General features: G+C 44.3%; 10 protein-coding genes across 10 annotated transcripts; 5 read left to right on the forward strand and 5 right to left on the reverse strand.

Annotated features, from left to right (window-relative positions):
• Positions 1-109: 109 nt before the first annotated feature.
• On the forward strand, positions 110-1,142 carry Bfra_011346 (uncharacterized protein; the record flags this gene model as incomplete). Its single annotated transcript, XM_037341673.1, has 4 exons — positions 110-243; positions 316-766; positions 821-1,000; positions 1,119-1,142. 4 exons carry the CDS (start codon positions 110-112, stop codon positions 1,140-1,142), a joined length of 789 nt encoding a protein of 262 aa, XP_037194530.1.
• Positions 1,143-1,802: 660 nt separating this feature from the next.
• Bfra_011347 (putative duf614 domain-containing protein) lies at positions 1,803-5,225 on the forward strand (the record flags this gene model as incomplete). Its single annotated transcript, XM_037341674.1, has 3 exons — positions 1,803-2,250; positions 2,306-5,036; positions 5,063-5,225. 3 exons carry the CDS (start codon positions 1,803-1,805, stop codon positions 5,223-5,225), a joined length of 3,342 nt encoding a protein of 1,113 aa, XP_037194531.1.
• Positions 5,226-6,082: 857 nt separating this feature from the next.
• On the reverse strand, positions 6,083-6,311 carry Bfra_011348 (uncharacterized protein; the record flags this gene model as incomplete). The annotated part of the gene is made up of 2 exons (XM_037341675.1): positions 6,083-6,103; positions 6,135-6,311. 2 exons carry the CDS (start codon positions 6,309-6,311, stop codon positions 6,083-6,085), a joined length of 198 nt encoding a protein of 65 aa, XP_037194532.1.
• Positions 6,312-6,505: 194 nt separating this feature from the next.
• On the reverse strand, positions 6,506-7,604 carry Bfra_011349 (putative septum-promoting gtp-binding protein 1 protein; the record flags this gene model as incomplete). Its single annotated transcript, XM_037341676.1, has 3 exons — positions 6,506-6,607; positions 6,705-6,779; positions 6,843-7,604. 3 exons carry the CDS (start codon positions 7,602-7,604, stop codon positions 6,506-6,508), a joined length of 939 nt encoding a protein of 312 aa, XP_037194533.1.
• Positions 7,605-8,870: 1,266 nt separating this feature from the next.
• Positions 8,871-9,624, forward strand: Bfra_011350 (putative glycine cleavage system h protein; the record flags this gene model as incomplete). The annotated part of the gene is made up of 2 exons (XM_037341677.1): positions 8,871-8,997; positions 9,230-9,624. 2 exons carry the CDS (start codon positions 8,871-8,873, stop codon positions 9,622-9,624), a joined length of 522 nt encoding a protein of 173 aa, XP_037194534.1.
• Positions 9,625-9,934: 310 nt separating this feature from the next.
• On the reverse strand, positions 9,935-11,074 carry Bfra_011351 (putative porphobilinogen deaminase protein; the record flags this gene model as incomplete). The annotated part of the gene is made up of 1 exon (XM_037341678.1): positions 9,935-11,074. The coding sequence occupies one exon, from the start codon at positions 11,072-11,074 to the stop codon at positions 9,935-9,937; it is 1,140 nt and encodes a 379-aa protein (XP_037194535.1).
• Positions 11,075-11,688: 614 nt separating this feature from the next.
• On the reverse strand, positions 11,689-12,789 carry Bfra_011352 (uncharacterized protein; the record flags this gene model as incomplete). The annotated part of the gene is made up of 2 exons (XM_037341679.1): positions 11,689-12,150; positions 12,229-12,789. The coding sequence occupies 2 exons, from the start codon at positions 12,787-12,789 to the stop codon at positions 11,689-11,691; spliced, it is 1,023 nt and encodes a 340-aa protein (XP_037194536.1).
• A 1,886-nt stretch (positions 12,790-14,675) lies between these two features.
• Bfra_011353 (putative ribonuclease t2 protein) lies at positions 14,676-16,121 on the reverse strand (the record flags this gene model as incomplete). The annotated part of the gene is made up of 5 exons (XM_037341680.1): positions 14,676-14,810; positions 14,876-14,967; positions 15,031-15,475; positions 15,528-15,856; positions 15,920-16,121. 5 exons carry the CDS (start codon positions 16,119-16,121, stop codon positions 14,676-14,678), a joined length of 1,203 nt encoding a protein of 400 aa, XP_037194537.1.
• A 1,585-nt stretch (positions 16,122-17,706) lies between these two features.
• Positions 17,707-18,454, forward strand: Bfra_011354sa (putative class ii aldolase protein; the record flags this gene model as incomplete). Its single annotated transcript, XM_037341681.1, has 2 exons — positions 17,707-17,953; positions 18,009-18,454. 2 exons carry the CDS (start codon positions 17,707-17,709, stop codon positions 18,452-18,454), a joined length of 693 nt encoding a protein of 230 aa, XP_037194538.1.
• Positions 18,455-19,648: 1,194 nt separating this feature from the next.
• Bfra_011355 (uncharacterized protein) lies at positions 19,649-20,535 on the forward strand (the record flags this gene model as incomplete). Its single annotated transcript, XM_037341682.1, has 2 exons — positions 19,649-20,297; positions 20,363-20,535. The coding sequence occupies 2 exons, from the start codon at positions 19,649-19,651 to the stop codon at positions 20,533-20,535; spliced, it is 822 nt and encodes a 273-aa protein (XP_037194539.1).
• Between the last annotated feature and the right edge of the window lie 435 nt (positions 20,536-20,970).

Raw genomic sequence — 20,970 nt, forward strand, 5'->3', positions numbered from 1 at the left:
CAATTGATATATACAGCTATTTCCTCAAGCTTTATCTATCATCAAAATTGTCACTGATAACGTTTTGTTAGGTTACTTATACCTACCTTTCAATCTTACCCCTCCGATAATGGCATTCTCACGAGCAGCTATTGTGCGCAACTTGCGCAACATCCGAGCACGCCCTCAATTCAACCAAATCGCTAGAAGAACTTATGCCAGTGGAGGTCATGGACAGGCAAAATCGGGTGGTGATGCTGTTTGGTATGTTTTACCTTATTCTTATTGATCTTAACATTCTTGAAAGAATTCCTGAACTAATACGTCATACTTTAGGGCTGCCGGAGCAGTAGCCGTTACCATCCCATCATGTTGGTTCCTGATCTCAAACAAACCAGAACCTGCTCACGGTCATGGAGGACACGGGGATAGCCATGCACATGAAGAGCATGAGGAAGAGAAGGAAGAGGAGGTAGAAGAGAAAGAAGAAGACAAGCCAGCTGAGTCTGAAGAGAAGACCGAAGAGAAGACCGAGGAAAAGACTGAGGATAAGGAAGAGCCAAAGGAGTCCGAGAAGAGCGAAGAATCCGACAGTGATGACGAGGCTAAGGAACAAGACACCCCAGCTACTTCCGATGACGAAGAGACTGTCGGAGAGACTGACAAGAACGTCCGCAAGTCAATTCCTGATGCAAAGGGCGGAAACAAAGCTCGATCAGAGAGCAAGGCTGCCATCAAGCAAGGCGAGGATAACTCGGAAGCAAAGGAGGGAGAGCCATCGGATAAGGTATGTTGGTACACGTCGAAGGATTATATCCGAGGTTAACATTTCTATTCCAAGGCCGCTGCTTCAAAGGAGCCCCAAGGCAAGAACACTCAATCTGGCAAACAAGAAGGTCTTTCAAACACCGATACAAAGCACTCCACCGACATTACCAACGACCCTACCAAGAGTAAAAAGGGTGAAGGTGCTCCCGAGACTGCCAAGGTCAAGGGCACCGTCGACCCAAACCGTCCCCAGGTATAAACTAAATCTAATTCGAACTTATGGAAAAGATTGTGCATCCTCAATGCTTTGAGCTCGCGAGAGATACAGTCTTTCATTGGAAAGAAATGAGCCATGCTAACGATGATCCCAGCCTGAGGAAGAATCTGATTCTTAAATATTCAAATTTATGATCTCGATTGAGATACAATAATGTGTCTTTTGCCCCGTCGTAATGTACATAATGTATCAAAATCCTTCACAAAAGCGTAATGATAGATTTCGAGGAGGGGAATTATCATGAATTGCAGTTTCTTCCTCTTGTTTCTTCCGCAATGTGCGCATCTCTTCATGAGTTGATTTAAATGCCATGCTGGGGCGACTGTTCTACTGAATAACTACTGGTGCTATAGTTGTGTTAGATTCAAGATTGGGGAGCAAGTTGGGGTAATAAAAAGTTTTTTGACTGTCTAGTATCGGAATTGTATGAACCATCCATGATTGCTGGTGGAAAGTCAATCCACAAAGTTCAAGTGAGAGTCGTACTCTAGGAGCCAAACTTAAGTGTCACACCTGCCAAGGTATCCATAAAATCTAGGAAGAGCAATTACTAGTCAGTGGTAGACTATATAGAAGGAGCGACTGAACCCCAGTGTTTGTTGATGTATATTTCACACCTTCACTTTTGCACTCTTACCCAAACATCATCAGAATTATTATCTTTGGCATTGAATCATTACTGTAATAAGTGCATCGTAAGTTGAGAATTCCATACCACGTTGAAAACTATTCCTAACCTGAATGGACAGGCTCATTCATAAATATCGCTCCAATGATCATGGCAGCTCGCCGGGAGAAACGGAAGCTGGCCAAGAATCCACCAGTCACGAAATATAATTTGGATCCAACTACTCCAGTCCATCGACAATCACTTGCAACTACTGCCCCTGCTCCTGCTATAGTTGAAGCCAGGCAGCCCGCTGTCACTCCTCAATTGCGTTATGCCATTCCCGATCAACCACAAAGATCGGAGCTATCTATGAAGAGGAACAAGTCTGAACATAAAGGACAGAGTGATTGGATGGTTCCGTTCTGCCATCATCCCGAGGGTGATCACAAAACTGCCTTGGAGGGATTATTTGTTCCTTGTCTTTTATATGGAAAAACTCACTGGCGATTGAAGAATGTGGCTCTTGGTCGAGATCCGCATAATTTCAAGTCTTCTGATGGTTGCAACTCGATGTGTTGGATCCATGGTGCTTTGACAGCTGCTTGTTGTCTGTCGAGTAAGTACATACTCCGGTCAATATTCATCATTTCTCTTTTAACCAACAAAAATAGTTGGTCTTACTCTTATACAACGTGCCCGGATTCGCGCCCAGTACAGAATTTTAGGGTCTATGGGGAATGATGTTATCAAGTCATGTTTCTGTGGTCCATGTGTTATGATGCAACATGATCGAGAGGTCCGGGCTAGAGAAGGTGCTTCGGGGCTAGCGAGATTCCCCAATGAAGCACAAATGTCTTGGAAACAACCCAAATTATCACAGCCAATGAGATATGTCTCGCAAAAAGCACCTTCGGCCGAAAATCCTGGCATAGAAAACAGGATATTCAATCAAGGAAGGCGTTATACAAATTCTGAGCTTCAAGAGGTCCCTGCAGTAGCTTTGAGTGGCAGTGAATATAGCTGTCAGGGTTCGAATTACCAGAGCACCGCTCAACATTGTGAGATGGATGAACTGAAGGATCATGTGCTTATGGAACCGCACAGGAGGGCTATCAACTCCAGTAATGCCGGTGCCGCTGTTGACGGTACTACATCTTCAAAACAGAAAACTCGAGTAAGTTCAGAGAGACTCAGTCTAGGTAGTATTGCCAGCTGTAGTACGTTTGCTATTGAGCCAGATTCTCCTAGTCCCTCAGTTCACGGAACTTATTTACGAGTCAAAGGTTGCGAGAAACTCTCTAGAATGCCAGCAAGAGGAAATCTTTCTTACGTTCATGACTTCTCTGATTACTCCGCTACCAAGATTGTATTGGATCATTATGCTAAGGAAGAGAAGCGTTTGCAGGAGAAAGGAACCGTCCGTTGTCCCGCTCACTTTGGTGAAGACAAAGAAAATCTTCTGCTGCCGTTCTCGGATGATCCTGTTGTACCATCTACCACATCCTCTAGTTCAAGCACGGTTCGGCAGCATACCTTTAAAGAAGATGTTGTTGGAATGCCGCTTTCTGAACTTGCCAACCCGCGTCGTATCGATAGCTGCGCTGAATCAGTGGACTCTGCTTGGTTATTAGATATGCCAATACAACATCGAATTTCAAGTTGTTCCATTATGCCTAGGAATCCATCTAGTATCCAAAGGTCAATAAGACAACACCGAATAGCAAGCTGTCCTGCTACACCTGGTACCCCGGTTATTAGAACCCCCGAAAGCTCTGCAGAGAAGAATCGCATGCTGAGTTGCACCGTCGAGACCGCACCCCCATCAACCTCACCTTCTCCAGTTATGCAAAACAATTACTCACCATCTATCATGGATATCGTGGATGATTCCAACATCTCAACTCCTCTTATTCAATACTCACAATACGGTCATCTTTTGGACGATAGTACTCTTGAATCTGGCTCGCCCATCTCTAGATTAACATCGAAATCTCGAGCTTTCAGTTGTACGGCGATTAACCCTGTTTCTCGTGAGCAACACTCCTTGGAGGGTTGCTCTGATCTTGCTGGTGATTGTGGTCCTGTTACGATCAGACAGCACCGTATATCGAGCTGTTGTGCTTCGGTTCCTTCTGGTAGTATGAATCAAAGCAATGGAGATAGATCTCATAGGTTAGAAGACTGTAGCTTTACGACTGGATCCTCTACACCTGTTCTCACTAAGCCGTATAGATTTGCAAGCTATGCGGCTGATAGTCCTCAATCTAGTCATAAAAGCTCAGTGGTGATGGCTCACTTAATGGAAGATGGATGTCTACTTTCTGGAATTGCAAGTCCTGTCAAACAGCATCGTATTGCAAGTTGCGGTGGTAATGCCAGTGGTGGAAATTCGACAAATACAAAGAACGAGAACGGCTATATGTCATCGGGCTCATCGACTCCCAACCCACGCCAGCATCGGGCCGTGAGCTGCATCGCTTCTACCATCATCTCGGAGTGCGACGAGCATTTACTTGATGATTGCGAGTATGATTCCAAAATTAGCAGCCCACTTTTGCAACACAATGAGATAGACTGCGGTGTAACTTCTGCGTCGGAAAAAGAACAGGAACACTTACTAGAAAATTGTGCGGTAGATTCTGGCCCTTCCACTCCTCTCCGACAGCACAGAATTTCAAGTTGCGTCATCTCTAGCCCCTCAAGCAACAGAAATTCAGTGGTAAAACAGCACAGAGCTTCTAGTTGCCCCTCTATCATACCGGCTGAGGGTAGTCAACCGAACAGCATATCTCATGATTCTCTTCGACTTCCTCGTGGATGGCTCGTCGATACCAGTGATAATGATCAATCAACCCACACAAATTACGAGGATTGTCTACATACTCTGGATGACTGTATCACTCCAGCCGACAGAGTGAAGATGGAAGCTAGTGCAAGCCGGGACACTGAATATGAAAAATATAGCACAAGGATTGCTCAACATTTCAACGACCAAAGCTCAGAGTTTAATGAAAAGTCCACTATCGGAAAAGAAGGGAGTCGGAGACCTAGACTTAACGATTTTGCTTCACACGAAAGCGATGCTCGATTCACACTTGCCCAAGTTCTTGCTTTAGATCAAGAAAGTCACTTTATCGGTGTGACCCCAATGGACGGAGATGGAACCATGAGCATGGCCAGCCGAAAAGGCAGCGTAGCACCGCCAGCACCATTTCCATCACCCGCTGCACCTTATCCCTCGCCCATCACGCCGTTGAATATTTCTGGCGCCTATCCGCCATCTATCACGCCTTCGAGCCTGAGGAAAGATAAGAGGAGATTTCCTTCGGACCAAAGTTCGGCTGGGAGTGGGTTTGCTAGTTACTTTGGATTCGGTAGCTCGAAGAAGACGTCATCAGGGTTGTGAGTGGCCACTGTTGGTCTTTTAGAGATTGCAACGGCGCTGACATGCTTATAAGAATCGATGACGTTGGTGGTAATACCGGTAGAAGAATTGAGAGTGGAAGTGCAAGTAGGGTTAGAAGTATGCGGTTGGGGGCTGTTGAACAGGTACCAGTTGAGGAATTAGAGCTGGAGGAGTTTTTGAGCTAAGACGATTCGGAGATTGGAAGAATTGGATGGGATCATATTGTTAAGTGCGTATGGGGAGGATTATCGTTATTAGTAGTGGTGCTATAGGTGATATTATTGGTGATGGGGATGTATATAATATCAATTCCGTTACATTCTTTTGTGGGTTCCCAAAATGCCATTCATACATACATACATAGCTTTGAATCCGCAAAATTGGATTTGAATACTAGAGTAGAGATGACAGAAAGAAAAAGCATACTTTAATAAATTCATTCGTTATCATAATAACCTTTGCCGGGCTCACTTGGGCAGTAGAAGATTTGGAAAGTGGATACATGGAATGCGTGTACACAAGGAGGCTGGTAATTTATAGAGGAGTTGGAAAATTCCAAGAAAGAACTTATGCACGACATACATACACACGCAGTCCAGACCCATCTGCAGGTCACACAAGCATATGCCCTGCATCGTACTCCATATATACCCCATAATCTAGAGAATCCGTCCCGCAATCACAATCATTACATGTAGGTAGGTACATACCTCATATTCGCAGTCATATTCAAATTCATATTCATCTCACTTGACTATCACCTCAAAAACAGTCGCCCAAGATATATTTTGCAAGTTTTTGCTTGCTTCACTCGCTACTGACCGACTGACTGACTGACTGTATGGATGGATGGATTCATTCTAACATGAACACGAAGATTTTCTTATTACATTTAAAAATTTTGATTTCTTGCCTCCCTCCCGCCCTTCCTGCCTGCATGCCTGCCCGTCTGTGTCTGTGTCTGTCTCTATGAAACCAATGAATACTATGCTTCCCCTTCTCTGGTTAAGATGACTGGCAATGCAGCGAATGCAGTGCCAGATCAAGATAAGACAAGAATGGACTTTGATAGAAAGTAGGAGAGATAAAATTACAAGAATTTCTTCCCCTTTCCCTCCAATTTCCCCGCGCGCCTTGCCCGAATGCCCATTGGTTGAGATGTATGTGATGTGGAAAATTGCCAGATTTCTGAAATGATCCGGTGTGATGTGGTATGTGAAGATTTCTTCGACTTTCCTATGTTGACGGTTTTGTGTTTTCCTCCTTTGCATTGTGCATTTCGATTGGAATTGTGGGAGATGTTGATGTTGGTATTGGGTAGTGGGTAGTTTTTAAGTGAAGTTTACACAATGTAGAAGGAAAATGAATGATGGTCGCGAAATCGAGGATTGAGGTTGATGGAGAGATTGTTGGGGGCGTAAAGAAATAAGGTATTCGATTCAAATCGTAAGATTATAACAGCGATTTAACCGACGGATTGGTAAAGGAGAAGAGGTTCGCCAACATTTTCGATTTCGGGGATTGTGCATTTGAGGTCGAAGGCTTTTGAGAGGACAATCTTGAAAATCTGCAATTGGGTGGTTTGTTAGTTGAAGGTTTGGTATATAAGCAGTATGGCGTAAACCGCAAGCAAGTATGTAAGAATGAAATGTAGATGGCTTTACCTTTTGAACGTTGATGCTATGGCTTGTACTACTAAAAATCAGACTTGCGCGCATTGCTTTTGCGAATCTTCGAGCCTAATGTTGCATCTGTTAGCACGCCTCAAAACGAAACAAAATCGAAGAATTGGTAAAACTAACCTGATTTGAGATCTCCTCTTGATCCTCTCTCGGAAAGTTCACAAAATGATCGTATTTTGTGCCGACCAGGAATGGAATCGCGGTCTTGTTAAAACCTCTCCCCTGCCTATACCACTCCTTAATACTATTCAAAGTACTCTTTCGCGTCAAGTCAAACATGAATAATATAGCTACTGCATCGTTGCAAACGAGCGGTAACATGTTCACGAACTCTCTCTGTCCTCCCAAATCCCATATTGAAAATGTAATCTCAGTATTGCGTATAGATATAGTTTTCTCCATGAAGTTAACACCCAAGGTTTGAATGTAATCTTCGTCCCAACTACCTTCTACATATTTGACCATTAAGGAGGTTTTGCCAATTTGAGCATCCCCTACCATGCCGACTTTGATGACGACACTATTCTTCGAGCCCCGTTGTTGCTGCTGTTGCTGATCTGTACTCGCACCTGAACCCCGTGAATTTTGTTCTTGGTATGCGTTGCCATAGTTGCCTTGACCTGACAAACCCGAAGCCGGGCGCGAAAGTGACGCGGGAAAAGTTGTGGGAGGGGTAGCATATCGACCATTTGTAGGTTCTTCTTGTGGAGGTGACGCAGGATATTCTTGTGGATATTGTGATGGGGTTTGGAAATCTGCAGATGCAGACGCAGAGTGTCGACTGTTATGCGTTGGCGTATGTGCTCTCTCCTCCATTCCGCCCATAGCATCGTCTTGGGGTGGGTCGACTCCCTGATTCTCGTATGCGATTTCGGCGTCCATCGAATCTACTGCGTCGTGAAATTGAGCGGGAGAGCTCACTGGTAAAGTAGTAGGATCCAGGTTGACTGATTTATGGGTAACTATAGAGATGAATGAATGTGAAAGGTTACCTATGATTCTTTATAAGGGTGAGATCTCGAATTGGCGGCTGGAAGAAGGAGATCAACACTGGGATGTTATGGTAGATCATTCACGGCTGATTGTAGAGTAGTGTAGTGTAGGTAGTGTAATGTAGTGTAGTGTGCAAGTTATTTTGGTATCAAAAATTGTTGACGAATCTATAACCGCCGTAGATGAAAGCCACCACGATGAAAGTCAAGATATGAATGACTAATGAGATTCACGGAGAGATTTGAATTGTATTTTGGTTTGGACGATTGAAGTTATACCTCATGAGAAATATCCAGGGGGTTTCTTACAAGCTTGGTACAAGGCAAGAAGACAAGGCAAGGCAAATAATTGTCATGCGGTGGTTCGGCGCTTGGGCGTGCGAAAGGCAACTCGGGCAGGTCGACCAGAGACACTTTACTCCGTAATGAAGGTATCTAGGTCGCTATAAGGAGGTAGGTATTCCCTTTTATGCGACGCGTCTTCCTCTGAGAGTTCTTTGGGTTTGTCGTTGATGTGAGAAAAGGAGGAAAATAAACATTGATATTGTCATCAAAGTATTGAAGGAGAAGAAGGAAAAAGACGTTATTCCTAGGTACACTTCGACCAGTACATACTTTGTCTTCACATTGGGAAAGCTATAGAGTCTATGTATTTATATTGTGTTTGTTTTTAGTTTGTGTTTGTTATTGTTTTTGTTATTGTTTTTGTTTGTATTTGTATTTGTATTTGTATTTGTGTTGAATATAAAGACATTTTATACATTATATAGAAACACATATAGAAACACATATAGAAACATATATACATATTATTAGCCAATTGATATTCTTGCTCCTATTGATATTTGGTTTCCTTTTCCTCAGGTGGGGGTTTCATTCAATTCAATAGCTCGCCATTGGGTTCCCTCGTTGTCCTCCCTGTCTTTGGAGACAGAGACAGAGACAGAGACGAGAGACCGCCTGGATTTTTGTCGGCTTTATTTTGGGACATTTCTCTGATTGGCTCAATCTCCTTCTGATCCATACCAACAATCCTCTCTTTTATTATCTCACACCTCTCTTTCACTCTATTGATAATTGAATTAATGATTCCTGGACTAAAGCTCAACTCCACCCCAAAATTCTACCCCTCTTAACACCATCTACATATACGATAATGGCATCAATCGCAAGGAGTTTAAGGCCATGCGCCTCAAAAATCACATCCAGCACATTTAAGACGGTTCCATCATGGAGATCCTCATCTTTTGGAGCTCTTCGAGCTTTCTCAGTGTCTAGAGCTGGTGAGTTCATCTTCTTATCCTAGGTGCTCCGACCACCGGCCTGTGTCATGTCATGGAGATTTTATGCGCAGAGCGAAGAAGTTGGGCCAATGTGGCCTACGGAGTGTGGATGAGACTTTGGAATACTCGCCTTCTTATCTACCATGGGAATATTCATTACAATCCAATTTCTGCCCATTTCATACCATCTATCCCACCAATGTTGACTGACACTTTCTCTCCCCAACCGCAGCTTTCAACAAGAAGTATACCAAAGACCACGAATGGATTCTCCTCTCGTCCGATAACAAGACTGGCACAATCGGTATCAGTGATTATGCCGCACATGCTCTCGGTGACGTCGTTTATGTTGAGCTCCCCACCGCCCCATTGGAGGTCGGCGCTGGTGATACCATTGGTGCCGTAGAATCTGTCAAGAGCGCATCTGATATCAACAGTCCCATCACCTGCAAGATTGTGCAGGCTAACCAGATGTTGGAGGAAGCACCAAGCACTATCAATAAGGGTCCCGAAGATGAAACAAGTGCCGGAGGCTGGGTTGCTAAGGTTGAAGTTGGGGAACAGGGAGTCAAGGATTTGGAAGGGTTAATGGACGAGAGTGCTTACAAGGCATTTATTGAGGAATAAGCAGCGCGATGGGAGCTAGTACATGATGAGAAATGAGGGCATGATTGCATGGACGGGCGGGGTATAGCATAGACGGGGGATTCAACTCAACATTGATCAATGTGTATTTGGGAATGGAGTTTATTCAACAAACATAAGGGTTGGAGGGGAATGACGCTGGATTAGCTACATTTATATATGTATGCAGCTTTTAGACTTGTTGGAACATATTTGAAAGCTATTGGTGGTCCAGCCAGTCAATCTATGTAAAGGAAAAGTTTACTTTTGTAGCCTATGTGTCTGTGAAAAAAGAGATCATCCGGGGCTTCAACTATGCATTACCACCCTCCTTAATGACAGGACGATTAAGGTTGATGGCCTCCAGTATTTTGGCAGCACCCTTGCTGACCAAATCTTGAGCAAGAGACCATCCAAACTCATCAGCATCTTTTGGTGTTAGGATCTCTTCCAATCTCTCTGATTCCACACTCTCTGTGCCATCAAGACTGACAACGATAGCCTTCATTAACAATTTTCCCTTTTCGATCCAGGTCGTCTCAACTCCGATCGGCACACTGCATCCACCCTCCAGAGTTCTCATCAAACTTCTTTCTGCCAACCCCGCCAATTGAGTCGGTTCGTGTTGTAGCGCAGAGATCATCGTGCTGATTTCTTCGTCGCCATCTCTAACCTCAAGAGCCAATGCACCTTGTCCCACAGCATGCAACATACCGCCACCCTCTGTTTTACTATCCAGATACTGCGTGATCCTCTCTCCCCAACCCATTCTTAACAAACCCGCCGCAGCTAAAATCAAACATGAATACTTCCCATCATCCGCATCCAACTTATTCAACCTAGTTCCAATGTTGCCCCTCGCGTTCTCAAACTTTAACTCGGGGTACTTCCTAGCAATCTGTGCGCTTCTTCTCACACTACTCGTTCCTACAACGCTTCCGGCTGGCAGCTCTGACAAGCTCTTATAGTTGCTTCCTGCCTTCATAATCAACGCATCCCGAGGGTCCTCTCGTTCAAGAATTGCACCAATTATACATTTAGTCGGTAACTGCGTCGGCATATCTTTAAGACAGTGAACCACAATATCCAACTTCCTGTCCAACAATAAAGCCTCAAGTTCATGTGTCCATAAACTCTTTGCGCCGAAATCATGCAGAGCAGTTACTTGATTCTTGTCGCCCATTGTTTCCAATTTGGTTATCTCAAAGTTTAAATAGGGATGAGCTTTTTCGAGCGCAGCCTTTACTTGCTCGGTTTGCACCATGGCGAGTGCGGATTTGCGTGTGCCAATGTGAATAGTGGCTGGCTTTTCATTTTGGGATGTCTCGCGTTGGGATTGGTGATCAAGAGCGCGGAGGGGTGCAGCGTCTTTGGAGGACTTTTCTTGGGTACTGGTAGTGGGGTCGAGAACGGAGCGGGAGGATGTAGACTCTTTTTGTTCGTGAGTTGCCATTTTGAATCGGTTGTGAATTGAAAGTTACCGGAGCTTTCAATTTGGATCTGGGGTATAGGTGTATTGGAGTCGGAAGGTGGAAGAGCAGCTGAGTGTTGCTCCTTCATTTGGGGGGGTATTTCTGTGAGCTCACAATCCACTAAACCCCTCTATTGACAGGGGTAACGGTTCCACAACCGTATGTATCTTGTTCAAGTGAGATTCGCTGGGAAACACAAACATAAAACCACAACCACAATCGCAACCACAATCAACCATCACTTGTGCTGTATTCACCACTCTTGGATAACTGAGTCGAGAACTGATGAATAAAGGACAATTGTTCTACTCGATACAATATGAAACAAATCATTCCTTGACGCACCCCACTCAAGCCATGTCTAAAAAGGGAGAATCAGATTCAACAATGATCAGTCCGACACACAGGTCATGAATCTCACATAATTCTTTTACTAAAAATTGGAAGCTATCTATGCTTAAACAATGAAAGACGCAGTGTTTGAAGTCAGACCTGCTATTTGTATTGACTAGATTTTGCTAAGACGCAAATGTTGAAGCACCAAAACAATCACCCTTCACTGATTCTCATGTCTATCACACCCTTTCATTCTTTCCTACGATTCTTCTGTAATCTTCTTCGCAATTTCCAAGACACTCTCCAACTCTCTTACATCCGCGCGGCCTAGACCGCACTCTGTTGCGATACCAAAATCTGCCACAACTTCACTCGCCGATTTAATTCTTAATTTCGTTCCCTCAAGGTCATCCTGATGTAAGACACCCAAATACAACTCTGTATCATTCTTCTCCAAGTTTTTCAATGGTTCAAAGTACCCTCGATCAATTCGATCTTTTGGTACAGGCATATGAATCCAATTGACAGGTCTTCTCCTTCTTGTTCCAGTCAGGACTCGATTCGCAATATCGACTAATAAGCTCATATCTTTCGGTTGCGTGAAGTGTTGATGTCCAAGATCACCGTAGCAGAAATGGAAACCCAGTTCGACGGATGGATCTATAGCATCTGCTAGTTCGAGGACACGGTTGACAATACTGTCTTTCAGAGCCATGATCCACTAAAACATCGACTTAGTACTCGTTTAGGACGTTGAAATATGAATGACAGAGATGCCACTAAGTTCATTAATACTTACGTGCGGTGGAGGCGATACAATCCCTTCCAGAAATGCGAACTCCACAGCAACGTCCCATTGTATAGCCAAATCTTTTGCGGGAATCTCATCTTGGATGCGACGAACAGCTTTTAGTAGAGCCTTTGCATAAACTGGCTCAATTGCTTCTTGATAAGCTGGCTCTATTGCTACGTGAAGAACATTGATAGGTGTAGGAAGCGAAACCTGGAATTTCACTCCGTTCGGGATAGTGCCACCATCCCGAAGTCGACAAAAAGTAGCATACGAGTCTATGGCAGCATCATCATATCCAACAGGCATGAGTTGGATCTTCTCAGGAGAAATGGGAATCGGGCCTGGATCCTTGGCCAGGGAGAAATACAAAGAGCGAACCAGATAAGGGTATTTATAGAACACGCTTCTTTGCCAGAGGACGAAGTTCCCTCGGTTACCGGGCTCACCATCGGGGATGCGCTTTAGTTGGGTTGGAAATGTAGCATTGAGTGTACGGTAAACCGTGGGTGTGTCAGGGAGACAGATACTCCCCACGAAGTGCACATTCTTGCCGGAAGGCGATGCCATATCGAAAGGTTCGCAATTAGTGCTACGTAGGATAAAGTGTCCAGGAAAGGGATTATGATATGAGAGAGCACAAGAAACACAGGTAAGGGAAGCCGAGCTGGCTGTATGATTTGGAAAGAAAAGGATTGATACAGTGATATCGTCTCAAGCTGCACGACAAGAGCCTCTTATATAAATTACTTTACATTCAAAATCTACCATGAATACTTTATTTGGGAAGCGAAGGAATACAGCTACACCAGTACAATGTGAGTTGAAATACAACAATTCAATTGGCAGTTCAGCAGCATAGTTACATTGAAAAATTGTACTACTCTAAGAAAAAGCCCCTCGGTTCACGCTTCTTTCGCTCAATTTTGCAAGCTGAGCTTTATGAACAAGGATCTAGAGAGGAATCTCCAGCATAGAGTGACTGGAAAAATTCGTTGACATTGAATGGCACTGAAGGATTTCACTTCGTCAGCGTTTACACAGACCACGAGTTCTCCAATCAGCCTCATAGACATGACTTCAAACGTCACATATGGATCCACCAACATGGCACCAAATTTCAGCTCTGCAGCGAATTTACTGAAGAGTGGAAAATTCGTTGATTAGGCATACTAGGTATGTTATATGCATGCCCGAGCCTTCTTCTCTTTGCAGATTGTGATAACTGAGCATAGGGTAAATAGTAAGATCGGGGTGATATGTTAAGGGACAAGAGATCGGAAATGGGCAATTTACGGGTTTTCATAACTGTTGGTGGCGGGGGGCTTGGCGTTGGCGTGATGTTGGTGCTGATGCGGAATTAGGAGACTCCAAACGATTTTCCAAAAAAACAAAAAAAAAGGGATTCGTGGGGCAAGCATAATATTTGGGGGCTAGGTGTAGGAGCTGCTTTTTAGTCGCCGTTCAAGCTTGAGGTTTGAAGGGCTGTTGGTCGAAATCTGGTAATGTTAATGTTAATGTTGATGTTTTGTTTTCTTTTGTTCTGTTTTGCTTTGTTTTGTTTACTTTGGATGCCGAATTCAAATATTCCAATACAGCACATAGTCAGACTATCGGTTCTGAGAAATGGGATGTGAGGGATACAGAGACTAGATGAAGTGTAGGAGACAATCAAAATTTTAGAGGGGTCATATATCGCTTGTCAGGCTCCCCATACATACCGCGAAGAAACGACGATAAATCATGCATAAATTCGTTGTAATACGTCAGGGGAGGAAGTGAGCCTTCAAATACCACTCTACATACAAGTTGTATGGAGAGAAGTAGCAAGCGAAGAGTAAGGACGTGGAGTGGAGAAATAAGATAAATGCTGGTGCGGCACAAGCGCTACCTGGTTACTGAAGTTTTCTTGGATATAAGCGCAATGTGATACGAAGATGCGAACGCGGTGCGGTGTGTTTTATGACTCATGATTGGATGGGTCATAACATACGATGCGGCGCTGTATGAGGCATAGGCTTTGAAGAACTGTATACTTATGAATATGATTCGTGGTTTCTATGGGAAGCGGCGAGATGCGATCATGAGTTATGTAGTAGGCGGTTAAGTCATATAAGGATCGGGCGTAGAATGAAGTGGGATGAGGTGAGGAGGGGTGTGATGAGGGATGTAAGTGCAAGATCCGAATGATGTTTTGGACGTTAAGATTATTCCACCGAGCTAGGTTTCGAGGATTTGTAATTCAACAAACAAAAGTTCATGTGTAAATTTAGATCAGATTCATTTTCTCGTGCAAAATTCAAACTTTCCCTATATACAACCTATTTCTTGTCATGCGCTTGTCGTTCCATGCTACAACACCACAGTCTTGATAATTTTGTGCCGCCCCCCTTTCACCACCTTGACCTTTTTTCCCCTGACATAGTAAACTAACGCGATGAGTAAAGAAAATGCATTTAGATAGCGCTCCAAGCGAACTTGACAGAAACGCTTTGGCTAGAGGTGTAAACGGTTGCTTGGGTAGAACCGGATGGGGTGGCGGTGGCGTAGAAGGTAGATGAGCCGCCGTATGTAAGGTAGCCACCAGAGGACTGTGATGTGTTAGTTGGTTGAGATTGGAATTGGAAGGGAGAGAAGGGAGAGGAAGGAAACTTACTCCGAAGACGGTAGAGACACCGGCGCCGCAGGAAAATGTACTGCCGGAGATACCACACGTTCCCTTGGAGGACTTGAGGGTGAAACCAGTACCTAGGTTGAGAGTTAGTGGTGTTCGTTTAATGGTAGATGTAGAGTTGGGGAAAAGAGTCTTACCAGAAGCAGTGGCAGTGTATGTAGCACAAGTACCGCTAGTGTACCAGGTGCCTGCACTAATCAAGCATCCGTTATTGGTGCTTCCAACATATGCCTCCAAATAACCAGATCCAGAGAAGCTGCCAGTGCCACCAGGAGCAGTCGCAGTGGTAGTAGTGCTTCCGCCACCACCAGCAGTGGTAGTTGGGGTAGCAGAGCCGGACTTGGGAGTATACTTAATTCCGGTACTGGGGCAAGTTCCAGATTGACCGACGGGAGTAATGGGAACGAATGTTCCGGTAGCAACGGAACCGCGTACTTCGAAGGAGTACCAAATTTCATCGAGAGAGGAAGAAGTACATTGAATGGTGGCAGGGTATCCGAAACCGGCGGTAATGGCTGCTTGGATTTGAGCAGAGGTGTAGGTTTTGGTGGTGGAGGGCACGATGCCAGCATTGGCTAACCACTGTGGTGATGTTAGTTGCTTCTCTCTTTTGCTTGTGTAGAGGGCTACTTACTGTATAGGTAGGAAGAATCTTGAAAAGATCAACAGCAACGTTGAAGAAGTCTACAACTTCTGCACCAGTGGTGTAGCTGCTGTAGCAAGAAGGCTCAAGAGTACTGATACAGGTTCCGTGCTTGTTCCACTCGTGCTCCCAGAATACCTCATTGGTAGAGTCATCACTGACCCAGTAGGTGTTCATATATGAGAGCAAGGATGTTTGACCAGCAGCAGAAAGGATGTTGGTTATGCTTGAATATTCACGGCTGGTATCGCAAGTTGAATCATAGGTACCATCACAATGATCGGGCCATAAACCGTGGATTGTCCAAGAGTTGGAAGGACCTTGAATATGATTAGTTTCTGCGTTGTGAAGCGAGGTTTGGAGGGGAAAGAAAATGTGTATACCTGTGCTAGGATTGGAGTCCCAGAATTGGGTCTGAACCATTTGACCACCAGGAGTGTTGAAACAGCAAGTATTGGTACTGGAACCGCTACAACTCAATGCTGGACTCGAACATACTAAGGGAGTCGCAGCTAGACTGGCTGCACGTGCAGCTGGTGCCAGAAGCACAAATGGCAAAAGAACTTTGGAGATTGAGGAAGTCATTGTTGCACAAAGTTTCTATACCAAAGGGAAAGCGAGGGAAATCGATGCTTCTATTTCACGCAAAGAAGATTCACCACTTCCACCGAGGCCATAGATATAACATTTCCAAATTGCACTCATTCGACATGGGTGATAAGCAATCTTCACCAAAACGTGTCACACTCCATTGGTGTTGGGTTGTATTCGAGACATTTTCTAAGAGAAGAAGGTGTATAAGAAAGGAACGGCCGGAAGAAATGGTAACATTCCATGCTCATAGGTCAATTGTGATATCGAACTACGATGCTTTCAAGGTTCCTAAATAGGCTAGAAGCGATGCTTGACACTATATTGATCCCCATTTTATGCTTATCCCCTGATCGGCAGTCAAATGAAAGGACTTGATTCCCCAAACGATAAATGAAGAAAGTTAATAAGGCTAATCGATAGTCAGGTACATTACGTATTCCTACCGTCCAGCGAATGATAGATGATAGATGATAAACTTCCCTACCACTCGGTTATCATTCGCCGAGAAAATATTTTCTCTTAGAGCAACAACAGGAGGTAAGATGTTGTGCAGGCTCGAAATCCCCTGAAGATAATGATAGAAAAAGTAAAAAGTTCCTATCATCCCTTGTGATAATTCTGATGGTTGTTGTCGTGGACTCTTTAAGTAGTTTTTGGAAGGTAACCACACAGATTGCTGGGATTTATTCGTGCGACCTTCTAAAATAAGAACGCCAAGCATCCTCTCACATTTCGCTCCTCGCCGTCGTCCATCAATGATTATTATCATACTGTCGCTTCTGCGGTCCCACGATTCTACCACGATACGAAGAAATGAAGATATGAAGACGTGAAATATTGCTGGGCGGTAATTTCGGTCCCGTTAACTCTATTAAGTTATCACATGTGATATGTTTCCCTGGTTTGCAGTAAATCGGCGCGCGCCGCTGTAGATGCAGATAGATAGATCAGATTGTGGGGACACCGAGGTCTGGAGAATTGAAAGCAGGTGACCTATCATCCCGCCACGGGTGATTTCATCCGATAGACTACCAACAACTAAACAATATCGTCGTCGATTTTGCTAGTATCATCGTCGTCTGTTTTCCCAACGCTGTTGACACAATCACCGCAATCACATCAACATCGTCTTACAACATCACGACTTTGTGTCAAGTCGTATCGATTGGTCGTAATACTTTGGGACATTGCGGGATTCATTGAACATGAAAAACTCAATTGTGAGTATTGGCCCAGTTTGTGTGTCCTCATGCATCTAGTCAATATACTCGTCCAACGATTTCGGATAAAACAAAGACATGGGGCATTGGCAAGCTCTTGGTGTCGAGAACATAACTTCCTAAATAGTCTGAAGAGTGCGCGAACAATCGGTGCTATGTTGATATTGGGAGGAGGGCTTTGCGAAAGTCCAAAGATTGGATGATCAAGAATGGTGAAAGATTATTGACCTAGGTTAATCAATAACCTTCAGATTCAAACCCTCGTCCACGCGAATCATATTTTGCATCATCAAAATGTTGTCGATGCTTATGGTCATGTGTCCGTTCGCCATCCGGACAACCCAGGTATCTTTATTATGTCGGCATCGACCGCGCCAGCATTGGTCTCATCCATCTCCGACTTGGTACATTATAATGTATCCGACGGTGCTCCAGTAGATCCGAAGGCGAAGAAAGGGTACCAAGAACGGTTTATCCACAGCGAAATTTACAAGAGATTTTCAGAAATCAATTGCGTTATCCACAGTCATGCCGAGGCCGTAATACCCTACACGATGAACGGAGTCCAGATGAGACCGATATTTCACATGGCTGGGTTCTTAGGTATGATACTCTTCTGGGAATGATGCATGAATATGTATATAATGATTACTTATAGGTGACCACGTACCTAACTTTGATATCACGGAGCTATACACCTCGAACGATAGACAAGACTTCTTGGTAAACTCTGGACGGTTTGGCAGTGCCTTGGCCGAGAAATTCTCCAAGCCGGAATCAAGCACCCAAGACTATAACGTCGTCTTAATGGCAAATCACGGTTTCACGACGGTAGGATCAAGTATCAAGCAAGCCATCTACCGTGCCGTTTACACTCAAGTCAACGCGGGTCTCCAAGCAAAAGCTCTTATGCTCAGGAATGCCGAGGGAAGAGTTGCTGACCTTGGCCCTTTAAGGTTTTTGAATGCCGAACAAGCTTCTGGTTCCGAAAAATTTAACGATGACACCGCAGAAAGACCTTGGCAGTTATGGGTGCGAGAAGTTGAGGCAAGCCCTTTGTATCAAAATGAAGCAATAAAGATGGATTCCTCAGATGAGGTATGATACGGAAGATTAAGCTCTTCGCGTTTCTACTCTATGTTATTGAGATTGTGATGGGCCACAGTGCTATGGTTCATATTTGGGAAGAGGACGTAAGTTCAATTCATGCATTCGATTTCCGAGCCATTACTAGTTCAGAAAAGCTCGAAATGGCTTTGCCAACTCTTAGTCACGTAGGTACATTTGATATCTGGTTTCTAGATGTGAAAAACAACCGCGAGACTACGTCCAAACAATGTGGCGTCGACTAAAACAGAATTTCTTTCATCTCATTTCCTAAATGTCATCTTCAAACTTTGACCCCTTGAGAAGGAAAGTTCCTACTACCATTTATTCTACCTATACTTGCTTCATTTGACCGAGATTTGGATCATTTTGATGTTGATCCGCGGTTGGAACTTGAAAGAACACATATGCAGGGTTTTGCAGAATGTCAGCCAAGACTTGCGATGGAAAACGTCAAACGTTGGGGGAGATTTGTCAAAATGGAATTTCTGAGGAAACTCAATCTGTTTATAGTATGTCAAATTTTGAAATGTCTGGAGATGCAACTCGTTTCCAGAGATTTCGGGGTTTACGCTGTGACCTTTGAGGGATTCTCATACGACGCTAGAACCTGCCAAGAACTGGAATTATCAGAAAGCTAACGCCAAAAAAGCATAGCCAGACTTACCAAAGCTATTTCAAAACGTCGCCGTGACTTTGCAATCACAGCCAAGATAATTGCCTCCTCGCATTTGGTCTGTGCTGAGTCTCTCGAGAGCTTGATACCATTCCTGTGCATCGCGTTATCAGTGTCACTTGGCGTTTGACGAAATATTGGCATTCATCCCACGCGAAAAAGGTTCATAATCAAAACCTGTGAATTGTTAGCATCTCAGAATAGGAAAATCATTCGATTGGCTAGAGCCTCAATGTTAGGAACCGTGGGTGTGGTGTGGGGTTGGCCAGAGCTACATTGCACGGCCTCTGGAAATTATTGGCAACGCATATTCTGTGTGAATTCTTGATATAAGAAGTCTTGTCCTCATGCACCCAAGAGTTTTAATTCCTCAGCTGTGCTCCATTTGATTTTTCTTGATCTTTATTTACACATCTAAGCTTGACGCTCAAGATATTCGTTCACTTAATTCATCACACTACCCTTATTTCACAGCCCGTCTCAACGCAAGCACCCCTTCATAATCCACTTTCAAAATGTTGACCAACTATCTTGTTATGGCCATGATCGCCACTAGCATCTCGGCACTCCCTTTGAACATCAACCTTGGCGCCTATTCACCTGCCTTGGTAGTCGGTGATGGTGAAATATCATTCGGAGGGAAAGCAGATGTATCGAACCTCATGAACGCGCTCGAAGGAGCTGCCGTTACTGGCGCCGCAACAAACGGTGCCGCAGCGAACGGTGGTGCCGCTGCCGCCACAACCCCAACACAAGCACAAGCAGCACCAGCCGTAGCTGCCGCACCCGCCGCCGCCATTCAGGGAGCTACCGAAGACAAGACCGAAGCTCAAGTAACAGCACTTCAAGGAATGGGCAAGGAAATCGCACCCCGTGTTGTCAAGCTCGAGAGATCGGATGTAGACAGAGCCGCAAAACGCGATATCCAAACCTTGACTGCCGCTCTCAACTACGCTGCCGGTGCCATCAAGACCAGCCCCGAAGTTCAACTCGGAACCGAAGAGTCTGGTGTTGGTATTCTCGTCAAAGCTGGAGGCACCGGAAATACCGCTGCCGCTGCTGGTACTGCCGCAAAGACTAAGATGGGTAAGCGTGAGGACGGTGTTGCCGACCCTAAGATGAAGACTACTGTCACTACCATGTTTATTCGTGGTGGACCAGCTGGTTAGTTACTCCTCTCTTCATACATTCTTAATCATAGAATTAAAGCTAACATGTCAGCACAATAGTTGGACAAACAAATTCCATCTCCACAGTCCGCAACGTCGAAGATATCAACGGTTCAGCAGTCACTAAGCGTGAACCAAGCCCAGGTATTGATGGTGTTAACCTCAATATGGTCGAGGGATCAGTTGCCGAGCTCACTTTTGTGGAGACAAGGAGTGCAGATGATGAGGAATAGATTTCCCATCTCACTTTTTGTAATGAATGGATGTGAATGAGAATGGATTGGATATGTAATTTACAAGCGTCAAAAAGATTAAGAGATCATTTGTTATTATTTACGCGGCATAGTAGCTGTGAGTGTGTTCTTTTCTTCTTTTTATTTGGTTCTTATGGTGGCGTTTTCATGGCCTGGGTCAAGCTGGAAGTATACCACACAGCTCTTACATTATAATTTGAATATGAGGATGAAATCTTAGGAGGCATCAATGATGGGCAGAAAAGCAAGATGAAGCAATTCATATATATATAGATATATCAATATAAAGAGAAATTCAAATTCAAATCCATCCTCTGTTGTCACTCACTTAAATTCTGTCTCATATCGTCAACAGCTATTCTCCTCTCAAGTCCAGTTCTCAGTCTGCTCTTCCCCATTCTAGAATGAATCTAA

This window comes from Botrytis fragariae (assembly GCF_013461495.1).
Source record: "Botrytis fragariae strain BVB16 chromosome Unknown tig00000037, whole genome shotgun sequence".
NCBI lineage: Eukaryota > Fungi > Ascomycota > Leotiomycetes > Helotiales > Sclerotiniaceae > Botrytis > Botrytis fragariae.